At 43.9% G+C, this 14,949-nt stretch overlaps 1 protein-coding gene across 3 annotated transcripts in view; it reads right to left on the minus strand.

Moving 5' to 3' along the window:
• The window catches only part of KDM5B (lysine demethylase 5B), a 116,690-nt gene extending 112,188 nt beyond the window's left edge, over positions 1–4,502 (minus strand). For 2 of the 3 annotated variants that reach the window (XM_053246493.1, XM_053246492.1), the window contains exon 1: positions 2,094–2,496. In XM_053246493.1, the coding sequence (XP_053102468.1) occupies positions 2,094–2,231 (138 nt within the window). In that variant the 5' untranslated portion in view covers positions 2,232–2,496. Of the gene's footprint in view, positions 1–2,093; positions 2,497–4,456 lie in introns of those variants that run through there. The other variant, XM_053246494.1, reaches the window with a different exon arrangement.
• Positions 4,503–14,949: the final 10,447 nt, after the last annotated feature.

Below are 14,949 nucleotides of genomic sequence, written 5' to 3' on the forward strand. Positions count from 1 at the left end.
AAACCTTATTGAAAGAAATGGAACTGCACAAGAACAAAGGTTGGTAGATTTCAAACAGTACAATAAGGCAAGTTCCTACATACAACTTCCTTCAGTTGTGCCAGTCTTCAGTGATGTTTTCCAATTAAGATTAAGAGGCATACTGAAAGGTTTCTGAATACAGAGAATGGCTTGAAATTAAAGTTTTATTGTAGAAATCCAAGTTCATCAAAATGTCTCTTTATCTTCACCTCCAAATTAAACTTTTAATAGGCTGTTTCAATTATTTCTCACTATAATATAAGCTATTTGAAGCCACATTTTTCTAAGGTATTCCTAAATGAAGAATGCCCTTTTTTAGTGAAAGCAATGTGCACTCGTGTTTAATAAGCAAATATTTGTTTCCTCAAATCCTTCATCTACACAGTTTGCCTTTTTTGAACAAGCAACTGTGCTAAAAAAGCAAATTATATTGAGATATCAAACAATGGGAGTTACTGGTTCAAAATTGTCTTTCTGCACCCTGCAGTAGTGTCTGTTTATACTTCTAATGATGAAGACTTATCACCCTTCCCACTATGTATTGCACTCTAAAATGGTGGCCATGTCTGCCTAGGATTCTGAAAGAAAATATTTCTCAAAACTCCAAGGTTTATATTTTTGTATTCTCAACTTTAATAAATGGGCTATCTATAATAAAGCTAAGCTAGGGAGCTCTAGAATGGCCACTTAAAAGCTTTTATGGATACACAAAACAGGGAAATAAGGAAATCTACAGTCTTTAGTTCAACCACAATGCCAACATGGAGGGCAACACCCAAGCAGCTGTCTCACTTAGGTCTTTACACAGTGACTGCTATACAGAATTATATTGAAGTAGCAGCCCAGCCCAAAGAATTTGACAAAGCTTAAACTTTGTTAGACAACACACCTGAACCAAACGCTTTATCTGCTACCTTCAAAACATATGGCTCTGTGAAAAGGCAAACTGTTACAATGGCTGCCTCTTTCTAGCCATAACAAATTCTCTTCAACTACTTTTGCTTCAGACCTCTGCCGTTTTATGGGTTGTTGTTTTTTAAAGACACTTTTAAAAACCCATCATATCTCTTCACTAGTTGCCTAGTGAAGGTACAGGGCTTGCAGTGCAGTTTTTGAGCCTCTTTCAAGTTTATTTCAAATTGAAAACTAGCACTCATGATACCTAACTGTATCTTGCTCCTGCTTGGAAACAAAAGCCTCAACTGTTCTTTAAAGACTGTGTCGACTGGGTAGTTTTGGCCCTAAGAAGGTACTTCTGAAATAAGGGAGATCCGTTCTCCGTCTGCATTTGAAACCTAGGGGCTTAGAAACGTGCCTCATTGGGGGGTATGTGTGCGCGCTTGCCTCTTGCTTTTCAGACCGTTGGAGAGACACACAACAAGGCAACTTTATTTGGGCCGAGGGAGGAGGGGGGTTGGAAGAAGGGGGAGTAGAGTTCTTCGAGTTTAAAGTGAAGCCAGGGGCCAAAGTGAGAGCGATGGGGGAGGCTCACTGGCAGCCATATTAGTGTGGGTCTTCCTCGGGGAGTAAAGCCTCAGTCTACCTAGCTGGAAGATCCACCGAGGGGCATTCAATAAATATCCCACTGCTCATGGTCCCATCTCTGTGGGAAAGAAGACTACCACTGGGCTCCAGAATAAGTCCCTATTAGGATGGTGATGCCCTTTAGGGCTCCGGGCTTCAAAGGGGCAGAGACAAGGCAAGCGCTTCCCCCAGGAGCCACACACACCCCCACCGCGACTTCTGGGCAGGCTCTCTATGGGAGAAGGGCAATATTGCCGTGATGGTGACCGGGGGGAGCGAACGGTGTTCGTTGAGAAAAGGGGGGCAGCTAGGGGTGTAGAAGTTGGGGGGGGTTACGGGGTTGCTGACCCCCACCTTCAGAGGTCTTGGGAAAGGAATTAGCGCCTCGGGGGCAGAAAGCTCTCGAGGGGGAGGGGGAGAGGGAGGGGGTCTCCCCCCCGCCCCGCGACTCCTCCTTGCATGCAGGCCCGTTCCCGGTTCAGCCAACGGGGAAGGGAGTTAGATCCGCGCCGTCCCGCAGGTCGTCGCCGAAGCGAGGCTTCACTCACCGGTGGCGGCCGCACCTTGCAGATCCCCGTCTGCTCGGCGATGGGCCGGATCTTGTGGATAAAGGAGAAGGGGTCCGCGAATTCCTCCCAGCTGGGCTCAAAGACTGGGCACTCGGGCGGCGGTAGAAACTCGGCCATGGCCAGCCTGGGTCGCCGGCAGGACGGGCAGCTACGAGCGAGGCAGCCGTACCGAACAATCCCCCAACAGCCAAAGCGTGCTTGCGCTCCGCTCGAACGGAGTGTGTACCTCCGCGGGAGCAAGGGGGGAGGGAGGAAAAGAGTTCGTGGGGGAGGAGGCCGGGCGGGCCCTCTGGGAGGTGCCTGCCCTCCTCCCCCTCTTTTCTAAGGACGTCCGTTCAGTCCTGCCACATGGGGTAGCACTTCTTTCTTCCACCCCACCCCCTTTGCCGGGGGTGGGGGCTCAGGGGCGCAAACTCTCTTCGAAGGAGCTCGCGCAGAAAGTGATATCTCCGTTGCCGAAAGGCCTTTCTTGAGGCGACCCATATAAAAAGCCGATGTGGCTAAAAGTCCGCGCGATGCATTTTAGCCTGCTGCAAAACGAAAGCCAGGAAACCCTGTAACCGTAGCTGTGGCAGGCCTGATGTTGATTTTGGCTTTCCTGGAACTGAACTGCAACTATTTGGGACTAGGATAGCTTTCTCTCTCTGCAAGGCCTTTAGGCCCCATCATGAAAGGATTTGTTGTTTTTGCTGGATCAGTCTATCCCATTCGGACTTCACTGTATGCTCAAAATAGTTTATATGATAAACATATGCCAACAGTTTCAGAAAGTCTGGCGTTCTATGGGCAAATGCGATGCCGAAGGATGGAGGAACCTTTATTTTCAGTAAACAAACTAAGCATGAATTAGGCTGAGAGGTTCATTGGTCCCGGCGGTACACATTTTCTTGTCCCCAGTGTGCAGAACAATTCCACTCAATTTTCTTTCTTTAGTGAAACCTGAACGATGCCTTATAGCTACCTACAATTATCCACTTTTTATTAAGGAGAATTATGATTAAATGTAATATTCTTGCTATGCCCCTGATCCAATCCTAAGCATATTTATTTGGAAATAACCTCATTTTAATGGAGCCAGCCCCGCTTTTGTCAGTTCCTTTCACCTCCTTTATATTTTATATCTCTTTTGAACAGGTTGGTTTCAGATAGGAGTTGGTGGAAGTTTACACATTTTGTTTTATCAGGATGCTGAGTTCTCACACAGGTACCCCCAACTGCTTAGTAAAGGGGGGGATAACATTTGAAGTGATATTTGATTAAAATATGCTTTAGTAGGCAATAGGAAGGAACTGGGCACAGTAAAATCCTGGCCGTATTCTTAGACTTTATACTGCTTTTAGTTAAGCAGACATGCTACTTTATCAACTGCCCATGTGTATTTAGGTGTATTCATGTGTACTTTGCAGGAGATTGATGCACATCAATCAAGGGGAGCCTTGTATTAGGACTCAAAATGCTTTTGTTTAGCAATCATTTTAATAAATTTTCAATTGTGAAATTTATAAATGAACATGCATCATTTGGGATATGTCTCAGAGCAGTATAGTACATAAAAACAAACTATGAGTGTGGCTTTGCTGTATGTTCATATTTTGCACCATATGGGGAAAGCCTCTGTTTCTTTGTGTGCAATCCATTCCTAATTCAAAATGGAGATTGAGGCCAATGGGGTTAGCAGTATGTTTTCTCTTCTCTCGCACATGAGTTATATTTATTTTCTCTGATCTTTCTCAGATTACTTTGCTCTTTTTGAAATTAAGCCAAATAGTCTTAATACCCTGATCCTATCATATGCATGCTTCCATGGAAATAAAACACAGTGAGTTCAGTGATAATTCTTCCCAGGTAAAAGTGCATAGGACTGCAACTTTTGGATGAGTTTATTTCAATGTGTACATCTGATTAGATAGCATTTGAAAACAAAATGTTAAAACAATAACATTTACTGTAAAATATATTCAAGTATAAAATGTGCAAAGAGAGAACGATCCTATTCCATTTTATTCTTGGCCAGGGGATCAAAATAAAATACGCTTCCATTGTTGCTTCTGGAAGGCAACAAACTCTATTATTGTAGTTTAGTGCCACGGATTTTGCCATAAAACCACCATTCTTAGTCTATTTTCTCCAGAGTAATCTTACTTTTCTAAATAAAAAAATGAATTGAGAATTGCATCCAAATCAGCATTTACCAGGTTTGTCCCCTGTTAAGCATATAGAAGAGGAGGGGCATTCTTAAACCATAGTATTAAATTTATCCTAAACAGATGTGTTCTAGTTTTTCTAAATTTGCTATTTTCTGTGTTTTCGATCCAGAACAACATATAGACCAGTTTCTCTACCTGTACTCCAATTATGTAAAACTTTTGAATTTGTTTTTGTTCCGGATGCCCGATACGGGATTGTTGCAATGACAGATTATCTCCAGCAACAGGGGATCACTAAAGGCCTCTAAGCTAACGAGCTCCACGCAGAGAACGCCAACCACATGGGTCCCTACTCTCAAACCCACCTTCTTTGCCTTTATGATCTATGTTTACATGTGCGGAGGGATCCTTCACAGCTGAGAGCCACCTCAGTGCCGGTACTTCTTTTTTTAAAGAGCCTCTCTATTCTCTGGGATAGGCCAAGGGCTTGGGGGGACGTCAGAAGGGGAGGGAGGCTGAGCTGTTTCATTGTCTGTGCCTCGTTCGGTGCAGTGGGGAAGCCTTCCCTTTCCAGTGTAAAAACACTGCACGCGAAGGGGGAGGAGGACTGGAGCGCTGCTATCCACGTAGCTCTCCAGCCTCCATAGAAGAATTAGGGGTTCCTTGATTCAGCGGGGCCTCGCTCTAGGCCCTGGGGTCTCCAGGACAAACAATGAGAACTGATGATGATAATGAAGAAGAAGGGGGAGGGGCTGGTTGGAGCAACCATTGTGCACTTGCATAGCCCAATCTTGGCACAGATAGATTTACTTGGAAGTAAATTCTATTGAGTCCAATGGGATTTATTCCCAAGTAAGTGTATTTAGGATGGCAGCTATAACGACTATGTTGTTAGATAGTTGGATGGTACCACGTTCCTAGAGAGACAATCAACCGGAGGCCCTTGCAATTTAACATTGCCCCTACACTGGACTTTTGTGCATGGCGTGGTTTCCCATACCCCCCCAAAACACAGCTTTGTACCCTTCCTTCCTATTGCAGCGATCTGTACCCTTCCGTCCTGTACCCTTCCTACCCTTTCTCTTGTAGTCTCCCGTTCCAGAACAATTGCCCCCACGTAAGCAAGCTTCTCCACAAAGCGGATCATACCTTCAGAGTAGCTGCCTCCACCAGTCCCTCCCTCCCTTTCTTTCGTCTTAATCCTTCATCCCTAGCTGCTTCCAAGCAGAGGCAGGACTCGGAGCTTTTCTCCTTTTGCTCCTAGAACTATTTCCCCATAATCATGTCCCGAAACTGCCTCCCTCAAAAAGAGACCGGGCTTCATTCCAAAGGGAAAGAATACTGGAACTGTTCCAAACTTTTGCACAGTCGTGTTCTCCCTCCCCAATTTGTCACTAATGCCACTGACAGGTTATGAGAGAGGCGTCCACAAATTCTCCAGACCCTCCCTTCAGACTGAGTCCTCTGTTTTCGGTGGCTGGGGGCCGCGGGGCGTGCTCTTCGCTCAACGGATTAACCCATCTTCTCCAAAAACAGTCCTAACAAATAAACCAACCCGGAGACCTCCATTCTCTGGCTGTTTTGCATGGGTCTCATCCCCATACTTCCTAATGGTAATACCTTAATCGGTACCCCACAAAGCTCTTGGGGTTCATTGTCCACAGTACTCGTCTCTGCACAACATGCGTAATTTACTCCCACATCTCTTCTAGCAACCCTGCAGAGACAGTACATCGGATCTTTCATCCTACCCCAAAGCTTGTGAATTTCCCTACAATGTCATTCCTCCTATAAGAATAACATGTGTAAGGCTCTTCTGGACATAATCAAATCTTCCCACCTTCCCACTCTAATTCTGTCAGAGATGGGAGAATGTGGGATTGATCACAGGATAGGGAAGGAGACAGATTCTCGGTGCTTCACTTGGCCGACCGCGGTTTGATGTCCAAAACTCGGGTTAACGAATAGGAAGGAACCCGCGTTGGTTCCCACCCCGGCCACTGTTCCATCCGATGACGATTAACAAGAGGACAAAGGGAAGGGAAGACCTGCCTGCTTTCAGATTATCAAGAAATGCAACCCACCCAGGATGAGGGCAGGGAGCCCCATATATGGAGCCAAAATCCCTCCCCCATCCGCATCTGGCAGGGATCTGGTTTATGGAGGCAGGCAGGCAGGAATTAAGTGGAGCGGGGTGGGGTGGGCGGAGAAGTGCCTCAGCTGGAGAATAGGCACATCAAGTGTTACCAAACAGAGTGGGGAAGAAAGAAGATTCCCCTCAGAGTCAGGAGTCGACTCATCAAGAGGGATGGGGCAAAAGGCCCTTGAACCCCCATCAATGGAGGGAGAGGGAGTTTCACTTAGTAACTCTCTAGGACCCAGGGGAGCAGCAGGCGCTGCACGTAGCACACGTGTATTCGCTCCTATATTTCTGGGCCAGCCTGCTCCTCCCTCACCCAAAGCTTGCAGCCGTCAATCTTTTTCCCCCACAGCCCTTATACCGCCCCCTCTATTATCCCGACTTCTCTATCACCCCGCAGCCTTCTCTCCCTCAGCTCTTACGTATGCAATAGGCAAGTTCTCCACCAACATAGCAACAGTTTAGAATCAAGCTTTCTAGCCACGAAGAAGAACCAGGGTCTCTTTTCTGTAGCACTCTTTTGAATTCAAGAGCGCAGACTCTATAAAGCCCTGGGGCTAGTCTGGTTAGCACTTTAGCCAACCTGTCGTTCTCACAAGGTAGTTAATGAGCTACCAAAGGCAGGAGTTGTTCTTTTCAATGCATGCTCATGGGTAAAGGAGAGCTCTAACCCATGTTTGTAATTATGTGTACAGAGTCAGGAAATGGCCTTGATTCTGGATTAATGAAAATTGAGTACAAGGGTATGTTATTGTGTAAGTGGTATCTTTACCCCCCAAAACCCTACAAACTCACACACCTACACATCAAACGTTATGATTCGAACCGGATTCCCCACCACCATGACAGATAAAACTGAGATACTTGCCTCCATGTATACTTGTTAAAGTCCTCTTTCTTCTGCAGATTCTAATGTTGCATATTTGCTGCATACCCCATGCTCAGTGTAAGTATTTGATATTTAATGACATTTGATATTTGGCATCCAATATTTTACATCTGACACCCAATATTTGATGTTTGACAGTGTTTTATATCAGACATCTGTTTAGCATGTGACAGTGTTTGATATTTGACAGTATTTGGTAGTGAAGTGCTGAAAATTTATTTTTCACAGCCAGTGATATTCAATATTTGACTTTCAGTGTTTGATAGCCTGTGTTTTATAAATAGTATATTTGAAATTCAATGTATACACTTTACTATTTTCTCATTTACATTTGCTATTTGGCAAATTATTATTTGATAGCTGATATTCAATAACAGTACTATTGAATTATATAAGGGAGAGGGGCTGTAGCTCAGTGGTGGAGCATATGGTTTGCATACAGAAGGTCCCAGTTTCAGTCTTCAGGCAGAACTAAGAAAGGCCATTACCAGTCAATGTAGACAATAATAAGCTAGATGACCAATGCTGACAACTTAATAATAGTATATCTCCATATATACATATGGTTACACACACACACCCCTGTGTGGGAGTCCTGTGATTCATAGAAGACAGTTTTTTATGGTAGTCAGGTCACTGCCCCACATACATAGATCAGATAGGAGAGAAATAGCAATGCATCGTGTTTGTGTTCCACTAGTTAGAAGAATGATACATAGAATTCATGAGAACACAACTGGCAGTAGTCAAATATACAAAGCTAGGACAGCCTCTTGCCAGATACAATCAGATTGTAACTGGAAGTTTCTGTCCAAAACTAAAGAAAAGCAAATGTGTAGCCAATATGATGCAGAAGAATCTGAGGGGGTGGGGAAAACTTTCTGACAGGCAGCACTCATATCACACTTACCTGGTAATAAGCTCAGGACTAACCCTTCTATGAAGCAGGGTGAAGTGAGTTGCTTTGGGCAGAAGATTGTAGGTCGGTTCTCAAGAGCAGCATAGCAGCTGACCCACTACCCTCCCCATCAATGTCCGGAAAAGGAAGGTAAAACATTGGCATGATAATTTTATTCTCCTCTTTCTTCCTCTTCTGTTAGGAGGGAAGAGATATCTAAAAGAAAGGAATTGCAAGAGTGATTGTAATAGGAGCAGGCTGGGGGGAAGAAATAAAGGGAGGAGTGCTGTTTGGTGCCTCTCCTTCAGATAACAATGTCCTGGGAGGACAGAGCTTAAAACCTTTACTTAGCTGACAACTGCAGCAAAGACCTAGCTTTCAAGTAAACAAGCTCTACATATTCTAAATAGCCAATAATATCAGTTATGAAGGTAGAAGGCCAGCAGGAGAGGGGGTGCTTCCCAGGGTATTGCACAGAGTGTTGCATGTATGACTATTTGCCTGAGGGGCAGAAGTCGTGGGTGTGTACTTGGTGAAAAGAGTTCCTGGTTCTCAAGGAACAAATTTGTTCCCTTGAAGCCAAGGTGGCTGATCTGAAGAAGCTCAGGGAGGCAGAGAGGTATGTGGGTGAGACCCTCAGGGACGTGATAGAGGCATCCCACTCCCAGACTGACAGCTCCTCTGCTGTTGTGGAGAATGGATGTCTCAGGGAAGGAGGACATCAGTCTGAAGAAGAGGGTAATGCTCCCTTAGAAGGAACTTCTTCTTTGGGTGATGCACCCATATCCTCTTTCACAAAGGATACTCCTATGGGGGGTGGGGGCCTCCTCGTAGTAGGTGATTCAGGGGCATAGAGAGATGGGCTTGTGACCCATGTGTAGACCACACAATGACTTGCCTGCCTGGTGTGAAGGTTGCGGACATCACACCACATCTAGATATGCTTTTAGGCAGTGCTGGGGAGGAATCGGCTATCATGGTGCATGTCAGCACCAATTATGTTGGCAAATGCAGTCAGGAAGTCCTGGGAGCCAAATGTAGGCTGCTAGGTAGCATATTGAAGTCCAGGACCCCAAGGGTAGCATTCTCTGAAGTGCTACCAGTTCCATGATCAGGGCTAGCAAGACAAGTGGAGCTGAGAGGTCTGAATGCATGGATGAGACAGTGGTGCTAGGAGGAGGAGGAGGGATTTAGATTTGTTAGGCACTGGGATACCTTTTGGGGCAAGCAAAGCTGTCCCAAAGCTTGGAAAAGGACAGCTTCCACTTGAACCAAGATGGAACCAGACTGCTAGCACTCAAAATCAAAAAGGTTGCAGAGCAGCTTTTAAAATGATGCCTTGGGGATTGCAAACAGGAACTGGGTGGTATCCGGTTGAACAAGCCAAATCCCCTAAGGCGCAAGCGTGCAAACGTTTCGGATAAACCAGAAGGGGACAGAGTAGAACCAGGAGTAGAGCAGGCAGACAGACAGCTGGTCAGGAACATAGGAAGCTGCCATATACTGAGTCAGACCATTGGTCTATCTAGCTCAGTATTGTCTTGACAGACTAGCAGTGGCTTCTCCAAGGTTGCAGGCAGGAAGCCCTATCTTGGAGAAGCCTGGGAGGGAACTTGGGACCATCTGCTCTTCCCTGAGCAGCTCCATCCCCTGAGGGGAATCTCTTACAGTGCTCACACATCAAGACTCCCATTCATATGCAACCAGGGTGGACCCTGCTTAGCTAAGGGGACAAGTCACACATGCTACCACAAGACCAGCTCTCCTCTCCTAAAAAATGGGTGGGCTCAAGGGCATGCTTAGGGACATAGGAAGCTGCCATATACTGAGTCAGACCATTGGTCCATCTAGCTCAGAATTGTCTACACAGACTAGCAGTGGCTTCTCCAAAGTTGCAGGCAGGAGTCTCTCTCAGCCCTATCTTGGAGATGCCCGGGAGGGAACTTGGAAACTAGTTGCTTTTCCTAGAGCAGCTCCATCCCCTAAGGGGAATATCTTACAGTGCTCACACTTCTACTCTCCCTTTCATATGCAACTAGGGCAAACCCAGCTTAGCTAAAGGGACAAGTCATGCTTGCTACCACAAGACCAGCTCTCCTCCCAGTCAAAAAGGTAAAATGATAGTAAGGGAGATAACACATCAATGCCAGGTAAGAGACTTGTGTATAGGTGTTTATATTCCAATGTCAGAAATCTCTGAGCCAAGATGGGTGAGCTGTAGTGTTTGGTTGCTAATGAAAACATAGATATAGTGGACATAACGAAAACGTGATGGAACAGTGAGAACCAGTGGGAATTTGAACTGGCAACCTCTTGCTCCCAAGGCAAGTCATTTCCCCACTGCACCATTAGGTGGCTTTTCTGAAAGAATATCTTCCATCAAGTCTTGTCCCCTTGGACAGCAGCAGGAATGGTCCTGTCTACAGGGATTTGGAACCTGTAGACATTTGGAACATCCAGCCTCTTCCTGCTACTGCTTTCATTAAGCCCAGATATGCTGCCTGGTATTCCCAGCACTCATAACTGGCGGTGCATCTTTAAAAAAATGAGTCCAGTCCTTTATGTACAGAATAGGAATGTTTTTTCATGTTTGCAATTATAAGTTTAGTCAGTCAGTGTGCTGGTTTTATAAATCGAGAGGAAAATTATGTGATTATTTTGTATGCATATCTGCCCCCGAAAAACCAAAATAGATATGAAAATAATATGCAGTCAGGATCTTTGCAGATTGGCAACTATCAGGCCAAAAATTAAAAATAATAATAATTAAAAATCCACAGGAAGCCATTTGCAGTGTACAGTAAAACCAAGATTTCTGCAAACTAGCCAACTCAACACATATCCTGGATCAGTTGCTTTTATTCTTTTTTCCCACTAGATGGCAATCTATATAACTGTTTATTGATGCACACACTAGTCTAAAATTTAGACATTTACATATAATTCTCAAAAGCTGGGGTCTGAAATTTACTTCAGAAAGAGAGCACAGAAATGAACCAAGCAACAGAAGGGATGGAATATTAGTATGTGGAAGTTTAATTCCTCCTCCCTCACATATATTAGCCTCAGACTTAGGGAGAAGGGATTTGCAGTGATAGCCCAGGAACAGAAGTATACAAATTAGACAAGCTGTACATACATGGTACTTCCTCCTTTACACCCTTTAACAAAACCTGGACTGAGGGAGGGAAATAATAATTTATTATTAATAATAATAATTAATAACAAATATTTATGTCACTTTTCAACAAAAATTTGAAAAAGCAGAAACATATCTATCCTGAAATAATGCAAGATGCATGTTCTATAGTATATTCACATACATGCACTCACTATGCAGTTTTCATTGGTAGCTAGGAATATATCTTCACTGAATGCAAGATACATATATTTATAAGCACACACACACACACACACACACACACACACACACACCCATTTATACTATCTAAACGTGCATATTTCTGTTCTCTCATGTAACAGCTAAAATAATCTTTCCCTTATGTGGCCTCCGCTTTGCCAATTCCTAACAGCAGGTTAAGTTATTTCATATGAAAGTTTTGAAAGTCTGGAACTGATTTTATGGTCATATGACTTGGGGAGAGAGATTCCTTCCCCATTCTGCCATTATGCTAGGCTCTGTAGAGAATAGAAGTGTGACATCATCAATATAGGATTGTTAACTAGAAAAAATCAGTTTGACCTCCTCATATGCCTTGAAATATAGCTTGCTCTGCAGAAATCAGCAGGTGCAGCTTTTTACAGTATGGAGATAAAATGTTATCACCAACTAAGTCTGCCATGGGAAAAAACACAACTGCATAGTCTGGCTGAAATGTTAACACCACTGTGACCATGTTCTAACATTGAGAACAATTGTGGTTAAAGAGTTAATTACAGTCACCAAGCCCTGCATCCATGGAATGTGTTATGAAAACCCAGAATTTCCAGGCTATCCCAGTTAAATCACTGCGGCTAACTAGCATTAAACCAGGATAGAAAACCAGGATCCGATCCACACGTGGCTCACTGATCATAGTTAACTCTTTAACAATTTAGATTGTGAGACCTTTGGGGACAGGCAACCATCTTATTTATGCATTATTTATTTTTCTATGTAAACTGCTTTGAGAACTTTGGTTGAAGAATGATATATAAATATTATTATTACTACTACTAGTAGTAGTAACAATGATAATTTTAATTGTGAGAACACTGGCTATATCAAAATCAAGAGATCTTATCGGACACAGGAACAAAAACCACTTAAGTTGACAGCTTTGATTCTGTGCCTTTTAATAGCTGCAAGATGGAAGGAAATTCAGCAAATGAATCTTGTGCCCCCACCCCCAATCACTGTATCTTGATGCAAGGGAAAACTACATCTGCTGAATGTTTGATTGCCATGTAGCTGAGCCATGCCAGAAAATGTTGACAATACCACTGAGTTCGAAATAGTTCTAGTTTGAACTGAAAGAATTGTCTAGGTAGTGTTTGTAGATGATGCCCTGACATAGTTTAACTAGAAAATGAAAAATAGAAATCCGAGGGAGATCAGAAATCAATCATCTTTAGTGTGAGACAAGGGCATTGCTAGATACTTAAAAGATCCAAAGCCCTGGTCCACAGCCTCCCTTCTAATAATTAAAGTTAGTCATTACCCCCGCCCCCGCAATAGTTCTGTATGTTTTTTAAAGTCTCTAATATTATAATACAGCATGTTTGAAGGTGGAAGCAACAGAGAGCAAGGTGAGGCTAAGAGCTCTCTCCCATGTTCTGTGCAGGTGCCGCCACTCCTTTGGGGAAAAGGTCAGGGAAGAGGGAGGCGGCTGATGAGATTTGGGGCTCTGAGCAATTCATTGGGGGTCTTTGCCCTGTGGGCCACCCGCTAATGACACTCCTCGTGTGAGACAGATTAAAACCACATCAGATGATAGCTTCTTGCACTTCTCTCTAATTTACAATGAGGCACATGGAAAGCACCCTGGGAAAAGGCAGATTCCTCCAGGACAGGACACTTCTGTTCTCAGTGCAAGATAGCAACAGTAAGGACACAGCTTGTGCTGCTCTCTGTGTTACTTAAATAGCTCTTTTAATTGTTGTAGTATATACAATAGTGGACTGCAGTGAATATCTACCTCCTTTTTATAAGCCTCGTCACTGTGTTTAAAAATAATAATTAAAAAGCCAAATTTCACATTGTGTTTCCCCAAACTCTGTGCAGAACTGGAAGATCAGGCTGTATCTCTAAGCTGCAATTCACACAATAAGCAGCTGCATTCATTGTGGGCCACTTATATCAGCATCTCGTGGATGCTGCTTCACATGGGAAACTTGAGTCTACCAACTTCACCATACATCTGTAAAACTTTTGGAAGGTTTGTAGTGGCATGATGTAAGCCAAAGGGCACACAGTAAGGCTGTCTTGCATTCAGCTACAGATGAACTGCTGCTTGCCAAGTGTGCAGCACCCTTAATGCAGTATGGATTCCAAGTGACCACGATGCGGTTATGTGGTGCATGTATGGTGCCTAATTCTCTGGGACCAAACAGCAGAATTAATATCTATGTTAACCCAGGGACTTAAATAAGTTTGCAAGTAATGGGGATTCAGTTGCTATTATGTGCATGAATTTTTAGAAGATTAATTCTGCCAAATAGTGTCTGTGGAACAAATGAATTTTTAAAAGGAAAGCATCTGTTCTAGTCAGAGGAATTTCCCCAGACAGATCAGCTAACTGTGCATGCCTTAGCAACATGTACTATGTTTTCAGCTCAGGTAGAAGTTTATTTAATGCTTTCACAGTCTACAAAAAAAGAGTGGCTTCTCTAGCCTTCTAGTTCAAATGTTGCACTGAATAGAACTTTGGCTTTAAACTTGTAAAGGTTTTACAACTGATACCCCATCCCCACCCCTGCCTAGTGGCTTCATCTATAATTGTTGCATGACGGAGCATTGTGTAGAGATGCATGATGGACATCATCTTCTCACACTTGCAAATCCCTGGTGTACATGGGATCCAGCCAAGCAACCATGCAACAACTAGCATTGCTGCTGCAGCTAGTGCGAGGGGAGCACCCACATTCCCTGGTAAGGAGGTGCAATCATGTGGCATCTGTTCTTTGGCAGATGCTGTTGCAACTGCTTTGACTAATCACAGTGGAGCTTGCCCAGTAGATAGGCTGTATTATCTCTGGATCCCTGGTATGACTGGAGCTCCTTAAAGCTTGTCTGCCTGTGCTGCCATTTTGGGAGGTGGAAGTTAATATGCATCATATTAGTTTCCCCCCTCTCTCAGTTAAACCAAAGTATTGGTACTGTATTGTATTTATTTAGGGTAGTTCCAGATGGGACATTTATTCAGCACTGGTCACACCTTGTTTACTCACTCACACAACATTGTCATTCATCCATTCTCAGCCTGTACTTTCCCCATGCTTAACTAATGGGAAATCTTTTTTTTTTTTAAGAACAGCTGCACAGCTGCAGAATGACTGCACATGTGGACTATTGGTAGTACTTCTGTTCTGATTTTGATGTGTTCAGTGATGGGGGACTGCTCTTGCTCACCGCACCTCTGGATTTCCTTGCCAGAGCACACCCACACCATTCCCCTCCCCTTCCTTTTTCCACTGATGCTGTTAGAAGATTGTCTGTGTGTTTTTGTGTTTTGTTGTTGGGGGGGGGGATACCATTGTTTACCATTGCTCCATTTTTAACAAAAATTGAATTGTTTTATGATTTAATACCATGTTGACTT

This window comes from Hemicordylus capensis, chromosome 4 (assembly GCF_027244095.1).
Source record: "Hemicordylus capensis ecotype Gifberg chromosome 4, rHemCap1.1.pri, whole genome shotgun sequence".
NCBI lineage: Eukaryota > Metazoa > Chordata > Lepidosauria > Squamata > Cordylidae > Hemicordylus > Hemicordylus capensis.